General features: G+C 45.6%; 1 protein-coding gene across 1 annotated transcript in view; it reads left to right on the top strand.

The window, feature by feature from the left end:
• LOC309553079 (uncharacterized protein) overlaps nt 1-5,879 on the top strand; it is a gene marked incomplete at its 5' end in the record, with an annotated part of 51,886 nt that extends 46,007 nt beyond the window's left edge. Inside the window, one exon of the mRNA XM_082253978.1 lies at nt 4,200-5,879. Within this exon, the coding sequence (XP_082110104.1) occupies nt 4,200-5,811 (1,612 nt within the window). The 3' untranslated portion in view covers nt 5,812-5,879. The remainder of the gene's footprint in view (nt 1-4,199) is intronic.
• Between the last annotated feature and the right edge of the window lie 13,717 nt (nt 5,880-19,596).

Raw genomic sequence — 19,596 nt, 5'->3', positions numbered from 1 at the left:
AGGTGACCTGAGTAGTTTGGAGGAAGAGGCGGTGGTCGCACAGAGCCACCAGCACAGCAGAAGAGGGAGCAGGGTGCAGAAGCGGAGCGGCCGTGCCCTAGACACTACGCCCGCTACTGCCCAACGCAGCAAGGGAACGAGCGCACCAAAGTCAGCTCAAAGGAGTTCTCTAGCGTGGAAGTTCTTTAGAAAATGTGCTGATGACAGGACACGAGTGGTTTGCACCCTGTGCAATCAGAGCTTGAAGCGAGGCATAAACCTTCTCAACCTGAGCACAACCTGCATGATCAGGCATCTAAGTGCAAAGCACGAGCTGCAGTGGAGTACACACCTTCAAAACCAAGAAACGTCTCTGGCTCATCCTGCTTCCTCTTCTGCTGCAGTCTCGGCCGCTCCAGCCACATCTGTAGTGATACCGGCACCTGCCACCCCGCAAACAGACGATCTGTCAGCAACACCACCACCTGGGTCACCAACAACCATCTCCACAATGTCCCGTGGAAGCGTTCAGCTTTCCATCTCCCAAACACTTGAGAGGAAGAGGAAGTACCCCCCTACCCACCCGCGATCCCTGGCCCTGAATGCCAGCATTTCAAAATTATTGGCCTTTGAAATGCTGTCATTCCGTCTGGTGGAGACGCACAGTTTTAAAAACCTTATGTCGGTGGCTGTCCCACAGTACGTCGTGCCCAGCCGCCACTACTTTTCCAGGCAAGCCATCCCTTCCCTGCACAACCAAGTGGGGGAAAAAATCAGGTGTGCACTGCGCAACGCCATCTGTGCCAAGGTCCACCTAACTACCGATACGTGGACCAGTAAGCACGGTCAGGGGCGTTATATCTCCCTAACGGCACACTGGGTAAATGCAGTGGCGGATGGGCCTGAGGCGGATAGCAATTTGGCGCATGTCCTTCCACCACCGAGGATTGCAGGGCGCTTCAGTTTGCCTCCTGTTCCTAACTCCTCCTACTCCGCTTCCTCATCCTCTACCGCCTCCTCATCCGGACAGCGTAACACCTTCATCACCAACTTCAGCACGGCCAGGGGTAAACGACAGCAGGCAGTTTTACAACTTGCCTGTTTGGGGGACAAACCACACACCGCGCAGGAGTTGTGGAGGAGCATGGAACAGCAGACAAATGAGTGGTTGCTGCCAGCGAGCCTCAAGCCCGGCCTGGTGGTGTGCGATAACGGGAGAAATCTCATAGCAGCTCTGGGCCTAGCCGGTTTGACGCACATCCCTTGCCTGGCGCATGTGCTGAATTTGGTGGTGCAGAGGTTCCTTAGAAACTACCCCGATATGTCAGAGCTGCTGCAGAAAGTGCGGGCCGTTTGTGCGCACTTTCGGTGTTCTCACCTTGCTGCTGCTCGCCTGGCAGCGCTGCAGCGTAACTTCGGCCTTCCCGCTCACCGCCTCATATGTGACGTGCCCACAAGGTGGAACTCCACCTTGCACATGCTGGAAAGACTGTGCGAGCAGTAGCAGGCCATAGTGGAGTTTCAGCTGCAGCACGCACGCGTGAGTCGCTCTGCGGAACAGCACCACTTCACCACCAATAACTGGGCCTCCATGCGAGACCTGTGTGCCTTGTTGCGCTGTTTTGAGTACTCCACCAACATGGCCAGTGGCAATGACGCCGTTCTCAGCTTAACTATCCCACTTCTATGCCTCCTTGAAAAAACAATTCGGGCGATGATGGAAGAGGATGTGGCACAGGATGAGGAGGAGGAGGAGGATGAAGAGGTAACATTTCCAAGGCTTTCAGGGCAGTCATTCGCAAGGGGCTCCGAGGGTGGGTTCCTGCACACACAAACGCCAGGGACACAATTGTCCAGCAGGGGCACAGTTCTGGAGGATGAGGAGGATGAGGAGGAGGAGGAGCTGGAGGAGGAGATGGAACCATGTTCACAGCAGGGTGGCACCCAGGCCAGCTCATGGCCATCACTGGTGTGTGGCTGGGGGGATACAGAGGACACGGATGATACACCTCCCACAGAGGACAGCCTTTCGTTGCCTCTGGGCAGCCTGGCACACATGAGCGATTACATGCTGCAGTGTCTCCACAACGACCGCCGAGTTGCCCACATTCTAACTTGTGCTGATTACTGGGTGGCCACACTGCTGGATCCCCGTTACAAGGACAACGTACCGTCCTTAATTCACTCACTGGAGCACGATCGCAAGATGCGCGAGTACAAGCGCACGCTGGTAGACGCCATGCTGCTGGCATTCCCATCTGACAGCGGGGCCGCAGTGGAAGCACAAGGCAGAGGAGGAGGAGGAGGAGGAGGTTGCCAACGCAACCAGGGCACCGCCAGCACCTCAGAAGGCAGGGTTAGCATGGCTGAAATGTGGAAAAGCTTTGTCAGCACGCCACAACAAACAGCAGCACCAGCAGCTCAGATGGAACGTCTTAGCAGGAGGCAGCATTTTACCAACATGGTGGAGCAGTATGTGTGCACAGGCCTACATGTAGTGAATGAGGGGTCTGCCCCCTTCAACTTCTGGGTCTCCAAATTGGGCACATGGCCTGAGCTTGCCCTTTACGCCTTGGAGGTGCTGGCGTGCCCTGCAGCCAGTGTATTATCTGAGCGGGTATTTAGCACGGCTGGGGGCGTTATAACAGACAAGCGCAGCCGCCTGTCCAGAGACAATGTGGACAAGCTCACGTTCATTAAAATGAACCAGGCATGGATCCCACGGGACTTTTCCGTACCTTGTGCAGAATAGCAATGGATACCGACCTTACCCAGCCATTGTTCCATTTTTGCTCTTTCTCACTCTTTTGGGGTGTACCCTCATTTAAAATTTGTGAAAAGAAGCAGTGTTGGCTACCTCGTCCTCCTCCTCAGGGCCAGATTAACGTAGGGGCTATTGGAGCTGCAGCTCCAGGCCCCTACCTTTTATATTGGCCCTGGGTTGGCCATATTCACTGTTACCGCTCTTCTGTCACTTGTAAACACAGAAGTCTGGCTTCTATGCTCGCTTCCCCAGGCAGCACCCTCAGAACCTCCCCACACAGCGCGAAGGCCGGACAAGGAGGGACAGTTGCCGATGCATGGATGTGTTTATAGGCTTCAGAGACAGCATCCCATGTTGAATTAGGCATGCATGGCTGCACCCTTCCTCCTCTGGGTGCATGGCAAGGCACGGCCCTTAAGGCCCTTCAAAATCCTCAGCACCAAGCCCATGATGCTCTTAATCCGGCCCTGGTCTTCCTCCACCGCCGCTTCCACCTACACCACCCATAGGTGTGCGCAGCCTATTGCATTAAGGTGTGCACCCGAAAGTTGAAATACACATGCATGTGTTTGCCAGCAGGGAGAGTAATGTATCGGGGCCAAGAGAAATAGAGCATAGCAGGTCCGAGGGAGATCTTTCCCATCTCCTCACTGGCAATGCTATGTGCCCTAGGTGATTAGGGTGTGCCCAGGCACACCCGGCACACCCTGTGCGCATGCCTATGTCACCGCCACATCCACCACCACCTCAACCTCCCTCCTACTCCATATGGGCCTCGTCCTTCAGAGATGAAGAAGAACATTGTTTTATTTTTCTGTTTTTTTTTGTTGTTTTAAGTTATTTCCCTATCCACATTTGTTTTCAGAGCACTTGCCATGCTCTTAATTACGTTTTGCTGCCATTTGCAGCACTCTAGCCCTTTCCTTTGGTGTTTTAGAGCCATTTTAGTGCCTTAAAGTTCGGGTCCCCATTGACTTCAATGGGGTTCGGTGTCCGGGAAAAGTTCGGTAAAAGTCCGGGACACGGACCCGGACTTTTTTTTAAAGTTCGGCCGAACCCGTCGAACACGGACATCTAGGTGTCCGCTCAACCCTAGTTATGACCTCATATATAGACCTATCAATCATATATATGACATTATCCATTTATCCAATTCCCTTTTTCATTTAAAGTCCCAAACTTCCCCTTGTTTTTATTTAATTTGACGTGTATAGGCTGCCGGTGTTCTGTCAAAACACTCTACTCCTCGTGTACCGGAATATATAGGCTGCCGGTGTTCTGTCAAAACACTCTACTCCTCGTGTACCGGAATATATAGGCTGCCGGTGTTCTGTGAATACAGCCAACTCGTCTAAATCTCCAATTATTGCTGCTGTACAGTCACCGGAAGTGACGTGGTTGGAGATTTTGGTGAGTTGGAGTTTTCGGCAGAACACCATATCAAATGCATTTCTAGTTCCGAAGACTTTCAGTTTCACTTCCTTCTTCTGTCAGCGATGGCGTCTGCTGATTTGAGAGCTGAGCTGGAATGTTCCGTCTGTCTGAACATTTATACAGATCCTATAATGCTGAAATGTGGTCATAACTTCTGTCGGGACTGTATTGATCGTGTGCTGGATACACAGGGGGTGTCTGGAGGATATTCCTGTCCTGAATGCAGAGATGAGTTTCAGGATTGGCCTGCGCTGCAGAGGAACATGAAACTACGTAACATAGTGGAGACTTTCCTGTCTGCTCAGCCACATCAGGAAGAGTCCGGGGTCATCTGTACTCACTGTGTGGACTATCCTGTACCTGCTGTTAGATCCTGTCTACACTGTGAGGTTTCTCTGTGTGATAAACATCTGAGAGTCCACAAAAAGTCCCCAGAACACATCTTAACTGACCCCACCATTTCCATGGAGAGCAGGAAGCGCTCCGTCCATAAGAAGATCCTGGAGTATTACTGCACTGAGGATGAGACCTGTATCTGTATATCTTGTTCTATGATTGGAGGACATAAAGGACATGAGATGGTGTCACTGGATGAGGCTTCTGAGAGTAAGAAGGAGACACTGAGGAATGTTCTGTCATATCTCATGACAAAGAGAGAGGAGACGGAGGAAAGAGTCCAGAGTCTGCAGGAACACAGGAGGAAAGTAGAAGAAGAAGCAGCTGGTGACACCGAGAGAGTCACTGCCCTGTTTAGAGATCTCAGGAGACGTCTGGAAGATCTGGAGAAGAGAGTCCTGAGGGAGATCTCCAGGCAGGCAGAGCGGATCTCCATCTCCATCCGGGATCTGGAAATAAAGAAGGAGGAGCTGTCCAGGAAGATGGCGGACATTGAGGAGCTGTGTAACATGACGGATCCACTGACTGTCTTACAGGAATCAGACACAGGTGACTTGTGTGATACTGAGGATGGAGATAATGAGGACAGAGAGAGACATGAGGAACTCCTCCATGATGGACTGGGTATGGATCTGGCTGGGATCTTACACACAGGTTTATCTGATATAATAACAGAGGTAAATGTATATTTCTATATACAGGAAGCTGCAGACATACTACCAGATTTCAACACAGTTGGATGTTTCCTACATATATCAGATGACAGGAAAACTGCATACAGGTCAGATATAGACCAGAATCACCCAGAAACACCAGAGCGATTCTATGATTGTCCTCAGGTGATGAGCAGTCAGAGTTTCTCCTCCGGGAGACATTACTGGGAAGTGGATGTCGGGGGGTCAGATAGAGGGAGAGTTGGGATGTGTTACCCCAGTATAGACCGGGAAGGATATGAGGCAGCAATTGGAAATAATAATAAGTCTTGGAGTTTGGAGTGGTATGGTAATCAGTGTGAGGTGGCACATGGCGATGATGAGATCCCTCTACCTACAAATATCTCCAGTAACAGAGTCAGGATATATCTGGATTATGAGGCCGGGCGGATCTCCTTTTATGATCTATGTGACCCAATCCGACACCTCCACACCTTCACCACCACCTTCACTGAGCCCCTCCATGCTGCAATATGTGTATGGAGAGGTTTTATGAAGATATGTGGGGGCAATAATTTGAAGTGAGAAACCCACCCCGAGTCTGGTGACATCACTAGGACGGGCAGTGGCATTGGCTCATTTTTCAGTCAATGTTTGGAGGAAGTGGTGACTATGTTATGGGAGAAGTATGGGGGGGGCTTCTTTCTAAAAATGCTAATGTCCTGGCTGTATCTAACCTAAGAACTTTTAAGTCCCTTACTAATGTTGGGCTTGGGTTCAGTCCGAACCCAGACGTTGGATATCAGTTCTGGGTCAATGACCTCCAGGTGGTCTACACAAAGGGGTTGTGATGCTTGGGAAATCATTGTCTTAATGCAGGCACATGATGTCACAAGCATTCCTACCCTTTTGTCTTTGTGCAGTTGTGGAGTAAGGAATTTTCCACCCATATCTCAATGGCCCAGCAATGACAGCTACCATCAAGGTTCGGGCCAAACCCATTTTGAACTAAACCCAAGCTCATCCCTATCACCAGCCAAGAACAGCTTTCTGTAAATAAGAATCAGAAAGGTCTCAGAATTCCTTATCTCTATACTTGTTCCGGGTCAAAGACTCAGACCGTATTGAAGCCAAATCACTGGCATGACAGCCAGGGAACTAACATTCCAAAAGGAGAGTTTAGCAATGTCAGCCTCCATCATTTTCCCATGATAGATGCCTTTTAAATAAAATAATCTAAATTCATTAAAGAATATGTTCACAACTGCCAGATATGTCTGGATTCCAGGAACAGTCCTGGAATTTAGAGGTTTGTCCCTGGAAATGTTGCCAGTTTTATAAATAATTTCTACAACATCTTCTATTGAAAATTGTATTAAGAGTCAGTTCACCTTCATGGTAATAATAATCGGTGACGGGTATTTTATTCCTCATTTTCCTGTTTCTATAAATGTCGGCAGTTTTCAGTCCTGGAAATACACGTCTCCTTCATACAGGAGAGAATTCTGGGAAATCTCTGGCAGAAAACATGAGCAGGAATGAGTCTGCCCAATCTCCTGTTATATGATAATAGCAGACCATTAGCTAGGACTCTCCCTGGCTTGTCTTATCTTATCTCCGCTTTATCACATAATCCTGATACAAAAGTCTACATTGAAATGTAAAGTGATGTATTATTATATTATCGTGGAGGGTGATGGAGATGTAATATAGAGTTATAGGGACACTACTGGCCTACAGGGATGAGGTTCAGATTTGCTTCTGTGAATCCTGCAGGTTGTGATTTCTTCTGTGCTCTTTGTCTCTGGTACGTTTAGTCCCAGCCCGTGCTCTGTCTCTGGTACATTTAGTCCCAGCCTGTGCTCTTTGTCTCTTGTACGTTTTGTCCCAGCCTGTGCTCTTTGTCTCTAGTAAGTTTAGTCCCGGCCTGTGCTCTGTCTCTGGTACATTTAGTTAAAAGCCTGTGCTCTGTCTCTGGTACGTTTAGTCCAAGCCTGCGCTCTGTCTCTGGTACATTTAGTCCAAGCCTGTGCTCTGTCTCTGGTACGTTTAGTCCCGGCCTGTGCTCTGTCTCTGGTTCTTTTAGTCCCAGGCTGTGCTCTGTCTCTGGTACATTTAGTCCAAGCCTGTGCTCTGTCTCTGGTACATTTAGTCCAAGCCTGTGCTCTGTCTCCAGTACGTTTAGTCCCAGCCTTTGTGTTGGATTTATAGACTCGCAAGGCTTTTCCCTTCATTTTATGAGAGACATTTATCTGCCATCTTGCCTTCTTCTACCATCTTACATGTATTTGATTAAAGATATATCCGTATACTTGTTTGCAGCTTAACACATTGGTTCTTCTTCTTTGTACAACTCATGATATAACGGGATTTTCTAACTTCCTTTAATTTTCAGGCTCAAGTTTCATTTTTGAACATTAATTGACATTGATTAAACCATAAAAATGTGTTATTGTATGCTAAAACTGCAGACAAGAGATAGTTAACTGTTTAGTTTCTGAAGTAAATGTACATTATATCTCTGATTAGTCATTGCATTTATAATGTATTCAGTGCCCTCCCAATCTGGGATGTATCTCATTACCTATGCTGATTCATTTGTTTTATAATTCTATGCCTTCAATGTAACAATCAGAATAATGTCCTTATTGTATTGTTCTCACATATGTGTTAAATAAAGCTTTGATCACCCATAACAAGGAGTCCTGTGTTCCTGGAGGAAGGGTTTTGTCAGGACACCTTGCTCATTAAATCACTGCTGGTCAGTGATAAGCCTGGTACACACCCGGCAAGCTGAATGGTAAAAAAAAAAAAACTGATGAGATCTGGAGGACCTCGCTGTACTTATGATAGGAAGTTAATTGGATCACCGAGAATGTTGATCGGAATGATCCAACTGTTGTACACTTTTCTAATGTGTATTTTGTTCAATAAAGCTTTTTGGAAAAAAAAAAAAAATGATAGGAAGTTAGAACAGCAATGTCCCCACTAAGCTATTGTGTGACGGAGCTAACCCAGAAGTTAGCTATCGGTTCTAGGTCAATGACCTCCAGGTGGCCTACACAAAGGGGTTGTGATGCTTGGGACATCATTGTCCTAATGCAGGCACATATCATCACAAGCATTCCTATCTCTTTTTATGTATGCAGTTGTGGATTAAAGACTTTCCCACCCACATCTCAATGGCACAGCAATGACATCTACCATCAAGGTTCGGGCCAAACCCATTTTGAACCAAACCCAAGCTCATCCCTATCACCAGCCAAGAACAAGCTTTCTGTGAATCAGAAAAGTGTCTGAATTTCTTATCTCAATATCTGTTCATGGTCAAAGACTGAGTCAGTATTGAAGCCAAATCATTGGCATGGCAGCCAAGGAACTAGCATTCCAAAAGAGGTTTTAGCAATGTCAGCCTCCATGATTTTCCCATGACAGATGCCCTCTAACCCCTTGGAGCCTAAGCCTTTTTCTGACATATGTTTCTTACAAGGTAAAATCAGTATTTTTATGCTAGAAAATTACTTGGAACCCCCAAACATTATATAGAACGAAAAAAAAAATGGCTGAGGAGATCTTGAGGACCTCGCTGTGCTAATGGTGAGAAGTTAGAACAGCAATGTCCCCACTGAGCTATTGTGTTCTGACAGTGGACTGCCCCTCACCAGAAGACACCAGTCAGTGCTCGAAGCCATTGGTTTTCCAGCATGTGCGTTTGCCAAAGGCCAGACAGGCTGATGTACACATGGGCCGAATGTTGGCCGGTTTCTCTTGAACTGGCTGATACCGGCCGATATCTGGCCCGTGTGTACCAGGCTTAACTCTGCTGTGTCATCTGCTACATCTCTCTCTCCACCTTTCCTGCACCATCATCACAGTAAGTCGGCACCGATCCTCCTTGCTCAATTTTCCCCTTCTCTTTCTTGTTCAATATTTCTTTGAAGCTTATCAGAGTGGACAACAATGAACATGAACAATATCTGTTGTACATTAGGATCCAGTAAGTCATTTCACAGAAAGATACGGATGATAGCGCAATAATAAACATGTGTGAGCAATGTAATTAATTCTATATATTGAATGTAAAGTATGACGTGTTTTCAGACGCCCCCAGGCACCACGTCTGGGAGCTAACTGTGCCATGGGAGGAAGACAACATGACCAACCATTCATTTTCTTGTTCAAAAATATCGAAAAAGAGAAATAGTAGGTTCCAGTAAAAATATACGAGTAATAATGAAAGTGTCATTAGTATAATGTAGGTAGTATCTACATTATGCTAATGACACTTTCATTATTAACCACTTCTATACAGAGCAGTTACACCCCCTTCCTGCCCAGACCAATTTTCAGCTTTCGGCACTCTCACACTTTGAATGATAATTACTCAGTCATACAACGCGGTACCCAATCAAATTTTATATCTTTTTTTTTCAAACAAATAGAGCTTTCTTTTGGTAGTATTTAATCGCCACTGTTTTTTTTTTTTTTTTTGCGATATAAGTGAAAAAAGAGCGAAAATTTTGAAAAAAACACATTTTGTTTTAGTTTCTATTATAACATTTTGCAAATAAGTATTTTTTTTTTCATAAATTTGGGCCAAAATTTATACTTCTACATATCTTTGGTAAAAATAACCCAAATTAGTGGATATTATTTAATCTGTGTGAAAGGTATAGAGTCTACAAGCTATGGTGCCAATCACTGGAAATTGATCACACCTGATGTACTGACGGCCTATCTCATTTCTTGAGGCCCTGAAATGTCAGGACAGTACAAATACCCCCCAAATGACCCCTTTTTGAAAAGTAGACATTCCAGGGTATTTAGTAAGAGGCATGGTAAGTTTTCTGAAGTTGTAATTTTTTCCCACAATTCTTGGGAAAATGAAGAAATGTTTTTTTTTTTTTACACAAAATTGTCATAATTACAAGTTATTTCTCACACACAGTATATGCATACTTGCAATTACACCCCAAAATACATTTTGCTACTCCTCCTGAGTATGGCAATACCACATGTGTGAGACTTTTACACCACCTGGCCACATACAGAGGCCCAACATGCAAGGAGCACCATCTGGTGTTCTAGGAGCATAAATTACACATATAACGACCTATCACACTTTTGAAGGCCCTGGAGCACCAGGACAATGGAATGACCCCATTTTGGAAAGCAAGCACCCCAACGTATATTCTATGAGGCCTAGTAAGTCTTTTGAACATGTCATTTTTTTCCACAAGTTTTTGGAAAATGTGGAAAGAAAATGAAAATGCATTTTTTTTTTTTACACAAAGTTGTCAATTTATAGGATATTTCTAACACATAGCATGTACAGAGCAATAATTACACCCCAAAATACATTCTGATACTCCTCCTGAGTATGGCGATACCACATATGTGGGACTCTGTCACAGCATAGCCACATACAGAGGCCCAACATGCAAGGAGCACCGTCAGGTGTTCTAGGAGTAGTGATGGACGAAATCGGCCAGGGCGGTTCGCGAACGCCAGCCGCAAATTTTCTCATAAAGACGTGAACCGCGAGTTCGCGGTGGGCCCCATTGACTTTAATGGGAGGCGAACTTTAAAAACATTTAGGTCATAATTGCAGCCACAAAACACGTACTAGCTGTGCACAAATAGTCCCAGCACATGGACAATGTCATAACAGAAGTATTGCAATTGAAAAAGTTGCCCTAAATGTTTTTTTTTTTTTACAGCAAAAATATATATATATATTTTTTTCATAAATCAGCCAGAACTGACAGCAGCCGGTAAATACATTGTCTAATACATATAGGGTCCATTCACACATCTGTGACAACCACTGGATACCTGCCCCTATAGTAAAAACACTGTAATAGACCCTAAAACGACATTGGAGCACCTTAAATGACTTTTGTGGACATTGACATAGCGATTTGTGTGAGATCAAAATTAGCGATTTGTGTGTGACTGCAGCCGATCTCTAACTGTCCCTAAAGCAACCACAGGATACCTGGCCCTCATGTTAAAGAAACTGTAATAGACCCTAAAACTACATTGGAGCATTTTAAATGACTTTTGTGGACATTGACAAAGCGCTTTCTGTGTGACTTCAGCCAATATCTAACTGCCCCTATAGCAACCACAGGATACCTCTCCCTAAGCTCAAAAGATACTAGACCTATACCGAAATACCAGCCCTGGAAAGGACTTTTGTGGACATTGACAGAGCGATTTGTGACTGCAGCCGATCTCTAACTGCCCCTAAAGCAACCACTGGATACCTGTCCCTAACCTGAAAAGAGACTGTAGAAGGCCTATACCGAAATACCAGCCCTGAAAAGGACTTTTGTGGATCTTCACAGCGCTATATGTGTATAGCACACTCTCCCTGATGAGCACAGCAGACCTCTCCCTACACTGGCAGAAAGAATGTGAAATGGCCGCCAGATCGGGTCTATTTATAGGGTAGGGGGACTGTCCATGTGCTGGAATGTTTCAATTGGCTGTCCCGTTCCACCTGACGGCTGTGTCACGGGTCAAAGTTCTTCTGAATGAAAAAGAAAATGGCGGCGCGGACATATTCGCGAACAACGGCAAAAGTCCGACTTTTTGTGAATTTGCGAACAAGCAAAATTCGCCGTGAACCGACCGCCGGGCGAACCGCAAGGCCATCTCTATCTAAGAGCATAAATTACACATAAAATTTCATTACAACCTATCACACTTTTGAAGGCCCTGGAACCCCAGGACAATGGAAACCCCCACAAAATGACCCCATTTTGGAGAGCAAATATCCCAACACATAATCTAGGAGGCATGGGCTGCAGATAGCTACTCGGGTACTCTGATGGGCTGCAGACAGGTACTCAGGTACACTGATCGGCTTCAGAAAGGTAGTTGGGTACTCTGATTGGCTAGAGACAGGTACTCGGGTAATCTGACGGGGTGCAGATAGGTACTCGGGCACTCTGGACTGGAGACAGGTACTCGGGTACTCTGATGACAGGTACTCGGGCACTCTGATGACAGACACTCGGGTACTCTGATGACAGGTACTCAGGTACTCCGATGACAGGTACTCAAAGTACCCGCGTACCTGTCATCAGAGTACCCGAGTACCTGTCATCAGAGTACCCGCGTACCTGTCATCAGAGTACCCGCGTACCTGTCACCAGCCCATCAGAGTACCCCAGTACCTGTCATCAAAGTACCTGATGGGCTGGTGACAGGTACTCGGGTACTTTGATGGGCTAGTGACAGGTGCTCTTTATTGGGGGGGGGCAATCAGTGTGTTTGGGGTGCACTGTATTTGGTAACTAGCTGTTACCACAATCTCCTCCTCACACAGGATCAGTGTGTGAGGAGGAGAAAACGGTGACAGCTAGTTACTGTGTTCTCTGTTGACATTTGTGACCGGCTGTAATTGGACAACGCCGGTCACGTGGTAAAAAGCCAATTTCATTGGCTCTTTATCTAGATCGGGGATGGGCTCTGTCGGAGGGACGAGCCTCATCCTCGATCGCCGTGCTGCGCACCCCCCCCCCGGGGGCGCGCATTGATAAGAGAATGAGCGGCTTGCGCTGGAGCCGCTCATGTGATCGGCTGTGATTGACACAGCCGATCACGTGGTAAACAGCCAATTTCATTGGCTGTTTACCTTGATCGGGGATGGGATGGGCTATGTCCCGGATCGGTAAAGCCTTCCTGCCGCCGTCATTTTACAATGAGGCGGTATGGAAGTGGTTAATTGTATGTTTTTACTGGAACCTACGATTTCTCTTATTCAATATTTTTGAACAAGATTAGTGATCGACCGTTATGGTTTTTTTGTTGCCGATACCAATATTTTGGCCGATGCGTATCGGTCCGATATTGCCCGATATTTTCGTACATTTAATTTTTTATTTTATTTTTCTTGACAGGTACTCTTGTGGAGGGATCTGGGGGTCTAAAAGACCCCAAACCCCTCCTCTGCACTTAAAAGCATTCAAAACGCCAAGTTTCATGACATCACTACTGGGTTTTTTATATGGAGACCCGAATGCGGCTTTGATTGGGTCTTTGGCGGCCATGCAGGTAGGATGCCCGGGTCTTTCGGTGGGACGGGAGACCCGGGCGAGCCGCAGGAGGCGGCAGCAGGGGGGGGGGGGAAGTCCCCTCCCGCTCCTTGTAATGACAGCCGAACGGCTTTTCAGCCGCATCGGTTATCATTACAAGACAGCCGACCGTCAGCTATGGACGCCGGTACCAGGGTGACGCCTCTAGCTGCAGGCATCACTCTAGTACAGCACATTCCCTAAATATCGGTAAATCCAAAGTCTGATTCTGATATATCGGGGAAAGTGCATATCGGCTACCGATATATTAGTGGCCGATATGCACCGTGTTGCCAAAAATCGGTCGATCGCTAGTTTCTGCTAATGGGGTGGGGGATGGGGTACAAGTACTTTCCTGGAATATCGGTAACCTCAGGGGCTGATTCCGATAGATCGGGGAAAGTGCATATCAGCACTCGATATATATTGGCTTTGCCGATAATTGGTCGATCCCTAGTAGGTACAGTTTGACAATGAATGGAAATCAGTAAGGAACAGGTCAGGTGGAGAGACCATTCAGAGAGCAATATGGTAAGATAATTTGTTATATAGAAAACAAACAGAAGGTGCCTCTAAGTGCAGAAAACAAAATACTTTTATTGCCAAAGGATAAAAAAAAAAACTGTCAGCATTCAAAAAATGCAGATTTTGGCATTTTGAATACATCAAAGTGCAGTGGAGGGGCCAATTACTGTCACATTCCCCCCGATCCCTCCATAAAGAGGACCTGTCACTGCTATTACTGTCACATTCCCCACACCCCCCCCCCCGATCCCTCCATAAAGAGTACCTGTCACTGCCTATTACTGTCACATTCCCCCCGATCCCTCCATAAACAGTACCTGTCACTGCCTACTACTGTCACATCCCCCCCCCGATCCCTCCATAAAGAGTACCTGTCACTGCTATTACTGTCACATTCCCCACATCCCCCCCCCCCGATCCCTCCATAAAGAGGACCTGTCACTGCCTATTACTGTCACATCCCCCCCCCCGATCCCTCCATAAAGAGTACCTGTCATTCCTATTACTGTCACATTCCTCCCCGATCCCTCCATAAAGAGTACCTGTCACTGCCTATTACTGTCACATCCCCTCCCCCCCGATCCCTCCATAAAGAGGACCTGTCACTGCCTATTACTGTCACACTCCCCCCAATCCCTCCATAAAGAGTACCTGTCACTGTCTATTACTGTCACATTCCCCCCCGATCCCTCCATAAAGAGTACCTGTCACTGCCTATTACTGTCACATTCCCCCCCCCCGATCCCTCCATAAAGAGTACCTGTCACTGCCTATTACTGTCACATCCCCCCCCCCCGATCCCTCCATAAAGAGTACCTGTCACTGCCTATTACTGTCACATTCCCCCCGATCCCTCCATAAAGGGGACCTGTCACTGCCTATTACTGTCACATTCCCCCCGATCCCTCCATAAAGAGGACCTGTCACTGCCTATTACTGTCACATTCCCCCCCGATCCCTCCATAAAGATTACCTGTCACTGTCTATTACTGTCACATTCCTCCCGATCCCTCCATAAAGAGTACCTGTCACTGCCTATTACTGTCACATTCCCCCAATCCCTCCATAAAGTGTACCTGTCACTCCTATTACTGTCACATTCCCCCCCCCCGATCCCTCCATAAAGAGTACCTGTCACTGCATATTACTGTCACATTCCCCCCCCCCCCGATCCCTCCATAAAGAGTACCTGTCACTGCCTATTACTGTCACATTCCCCCTGATCCCTCCATAAAGAGTACCTGTCACTGCCTATTACTGTCACATTCCCCCCCGATCCCTCCATAAAGAGGACATGTCACTGCCTATTACTGTCACATTCCCCCCGATCCCTCCATAAAGAGTACCTGTCACAGCTAGGGATGATCGAACGGTTCGGGTCCACCATTGGTTCGGCCCGAACATTGGGTGTTCGAGGTTCGGCCGAATTTAGAACTTTTTGCCCAAAAAGTTCGGAATTCGGCAACCAGAACCGACCAAAATGCAATGCTTCAGGAAATGGGCTTTAAAAGCCCGTGATTGGACCAGAACCATTAGCAAAAGCCAATTGAGGGGGCAGAAGAATGCTAGGAATGTGATTGGAGTGACTAGGGGGTCCCTAGACCAATCATTAGTGAATACGCCCCCCAGTATATAAGATCGCCCCGCCATATTCCTAGCATTGTTATACTGGACATGGAAGAGAGTGGAAGCAGTTCTGTTATTTTTACTTTAAAAGTGTCATTTAGCATTTATTAGTGTGAGGAAAGCGATATCTAGTGTAGTTAGAGTGCTCTTTTACACTTTAGTTAGCTTCAAAAATTTAGTTTCTGTAGGGAAAATATGAAGTGTCAGGGGACCGTAATGTAGTGTAGGGTGAACTGACACTGACTGCTATGGCAGGCTGTCCACAATAGAGAAAAGCTATTTTCTCTTAGCTGACTTTCGTTTTTTGTGATATGGCTTTGCCTCCGCCAGCATTTTTGGCTGCAGGCATTGCTAGTGCTTTTTTGAGCACATGTTTGGAGTCAGAAATGACATCTGAACATGTGTATAGGGGGTATATATACACACCAATGTCTGTATATATACACCTGCACATATAAAGGTGTGAAAGGAGCAGAAAAAACTACTTGCGCTAATGAAATAATTAACACCAATATATTTCTGCTCCTATCACACCTATATTAGTCTAGGTGTGTATATACATATAAGTATGTGTGTATATACACCACTATACACAAGTTCAGATGTTTTGCCTGCCTCCAAAGAACCCAAAAAAAGCCCAAAAAACGCTAGCGTCAAAAAAAATAAAAAACCCCAGGTGTGTTGTTGCAGGCATTTTTTGGGGGGTTTTTGGAGGCAGGCAAAACATCTGAACTTGTGTATAGTGTACCTGTGAAGTTTCAGCTCTGTAGCATGTCCAGAACCAGAAAAAAAGATAATTTTTCAGTAGAGCAGGGAACTTGGGGCCCCACTTTTACACTTATATGATTTTTTTGGGGGGTTCTGGACATGCTACAGAGCTGAAACTTCACAGGTACACCTTTTAGACCCCCCAGACACCAAATAACACAAAAAAAGTTCTTAAAAATTGTCATTTTTGATAGATTTTTGATAGAGAGCCAATTATTGAAAAAATAAAAAAAAAAATAAGAAAATAAAAAAAAATAAAAAAATTCCCCCCCGATCCCGCCATAAAGAGTACCTGTCACTGCCTATTACTGTCACATTCCCCCCAATCCCTCCATAAAGAGTACCTGTCACTGCCTATTACTGTCACATTCCTCCCCGATCCCTCCATAAAGAGTACCTGTCACTGCCTATTACTGTCACATTCACCCCCAATCCCTCCATAAAGAGTACCTGTCACTGCCTATTACTGTCACATTCCCCCCAATCCCTCCATAAAGAGGACCTGTCACTGCCTATTACTGTCACATTCACCCCGATCCCTCCATAAAGAGTACCTGTCACTGCATATTACTGTCACATTACCCCCCAATCCCTCCATAAAGAGTACCTGTCACTAGTGATGTCGCGAACCTAAAATTCGCGGTTCGCGAACGGCGAACGCGAACATCGGCAAATGTTCGCGAACCGGCGAACCGGGCGAACCGCCATAGACTTCAATAGGCAGGCGAATTTTAAAACACACAGGGACTCTTTCTGGCCACAATAGTGATGGAAAAGTTGTTTCAAGGGGACTAACACCTGGACTGTGGCATGCCGGAGAGGGATCACGCAAAAAAAAGTTCTTAAAAATTATAATTTTTTGATAGAGAGCCAATTATTGGAAAAATTAAAAAAAAATAAAAATAAAAAATTTCTTTGGATTTAGCATCTGGGGGGTCTAAAAAGTGTACCTGTGAAGTTTCAGCTCTGTAGCATGTCCAGAACCCCTAAAAAACAGCATTTTTCTTATATTTTCAGGAATACGGCTTCTCTGCGGCTGGCTTTTTCTCTTGCAGGCATTTATCGGGCATTTTTTTAGGCAGGCATGTCATTTTTTGTATTTAGTGTCTGGGGGGTCACAAAAGTGTACCTGTCAAGTTTCAGCTCTGTAGCATGTCCAGAACCCCTAAAAAACAGCATTTTTCTTATATTTTCAGGAATACGGCTTCTCTGCGGCTGGCTTTTTCTCTTGCAGGCATTTATCGGGCATTTTTATAGGCAGGCATGTCATTTTTTGTATTTAGTGTCTGGGGGGTCACAAAAGTGTACCTGTCAAGTTTCAGCTCTGTAGCATGTCCAGAACCCCTAAAAAACAGCATTTTTCTTATATTTTCAGGAATACGGCTTCTCTGCGGCTGGCTTTTTCTCTTGCAGGCATTTATCGGGCATTTTTTTAGGCAGGCATGTCATTTTTTGTATTTAGTGTCTGGGGGGTCTAAAAAGTGTACCTGTCAAGTTTCAGCTCTGTAGCATGTCCAGAACCCCTAAAAAACAGCATTTTTCTTATATTTTCAGGAATACGGCTTCTCTGCGGCTGGCTTTTTCTCTTGCAGGCATTTATCGGGCATTTTTTTAGGCAGGCATGTCATTTTTTGTATTTAGTGTCTGGGGGGTCACAAAAGTGTACCTGTCAAGTTTCAGCTCTGTAGCATGTCCAGAACCCCTAAAAAACAGCATTTTTCTTATATTTTCAGGAATACGGCTTCTCTGCGGCTGGCTTTTTCTCTTGCAGGCATTTATCGGGCATTTTTTTAGGCAGGCATGTCATTTTTTGTATTTAGTGTCTGGGGGGTCACAAAAGTGTACCTGTCAAGTTTCAGCTCTGTAGCATGTCCAGAACCCCTAAAAAACAGCATTTTTCTTATATTTTCAGGAATACGGCTTCTCTGCGGCTGTCTTTTTCTCTTGCAGGCATTTATCGGGCATTTTTTTAGGCAGGCATGTCATTTTTTGTATTTAGTGTCTGGGGGGTCACAAAAGTGTACCTGTCAAGTTTCAGATCTGTAGCATGTCCAGAACCCCTAAAAAACAGCATTTTTCTTATATTTTCAGGAATACGGCTTCTCTGCGGCTGTCTTTTTCTCTTGCAGGCATTTATCGGGCATTTTTTTAGGCAGGCATGTCATTTTTTGTATTTAGTGTCTGGGGGGTCACAAAAGTGTACCTGTCAAGTTTCAGCTCTGTAGCATGTCCAGAACCCCTAAAAAACAGCATTTTTCTTATATTTTCAGGAATACGGCTTCTCTGCGGCTGTCTTTTTCTCTTGCAGGCATTTATCGGGCATTTTTTTAGGCAGGCATGTCATTTTTTGTATTTAGTGTCTGGGGGGTCACAAAAGTGTACCTGTCAAGTTTCAGATCTGTAGCATGTCCAGAACCCCTAAAAAACAGCATTTTTCTTATATTTTCAGGAATACGGCTTCTCTGCGGCTGTCTTTTTCTCTTGCAGGCATTTATCGGGCATTTTTTTAGGCAGGCATGTCATTTTTTGTATTTAGTGTCTGGGGGGTCACAAAAGTGTACCTGTCAAGTTTCAGCTCTGTAGCATGTCCAGAACCCCTAAAAAACAGCATTTTTCTTATATTTTCAGGAATACGGCTTCTCTGCGGCTGTCTTTTTCTCTTGCAGGCATTTATCGGGCATTTTTTTAGGCAGGCATGTCATTTTTTGTATTTAGTGTCTGGGGGGTCACAAAAGTGTACCTGTCAAGTTTCAGATCTGTAGCATGTCCAGAACCCCTAAAAAACAGCATTTTTCTTATATTTTCAGGAATACGGCTTCTCTGCGGCTGTCTTTTTCTCTTGCAGGCATTTATCGGGCATTTTTTTAGGCAGGCATGTCATTTTTTGTATTTAGTGTCTGGGGGGTCACAAAAGTGTACCTGTCAAGTTTCAGATCTGTAGCATGTCCAGAACCCCTAAAAAACAGCATTTTTCTTATATTTTCAGGAATACGGCTTCTCTGCGGCTGTCTTTTTCTCTTGCAGGCATTTATCGGGCATTTTTTTAGGCAGGCATGTCATTTTTTGTATTTAGTGTCTGGGGGGTCTAAAAAGTGTACCTGTCAAGTTTCAGCTCTGTAGTATGTCCACAACCCAAAAAAAACAGCATTTTTCTTATGATTTTTAGTAGAAAACTAATGCAGTGTCTTTCCAGCTGTCTTTTTTTCTTTCTGGCAAGCTGAAATATGATATGCCAAGGCAAACATGCCTATCAGTTGAGCTATGACACAGACAACACTGCACACATGGGGAAATATGTAAAACAAAAAACAGGAAAAGGAAATTAGGTGACGGTAACAAAACATGATATTGTGATTGGCCAAATAAA

Source organism: Pelophylax lessonae (genome assembly GCF_965119305.1).
Source record: "Pelophylax lessonae genome assembly, chromosome: 4".
In the NCBI taxonomy this organism is placed as follows: domain Eukaryota; kingdom Metazoa; phylum Chordata; class Amphibia; order Anura; family Ranidae; genus Pelophylax; species Pelophylax lessonae.
The sequence above is the reverse complement of the archived record's forward strand: the minus strand, read 5'-3'. Positions and strand labels throughout refer to the sequence as shown.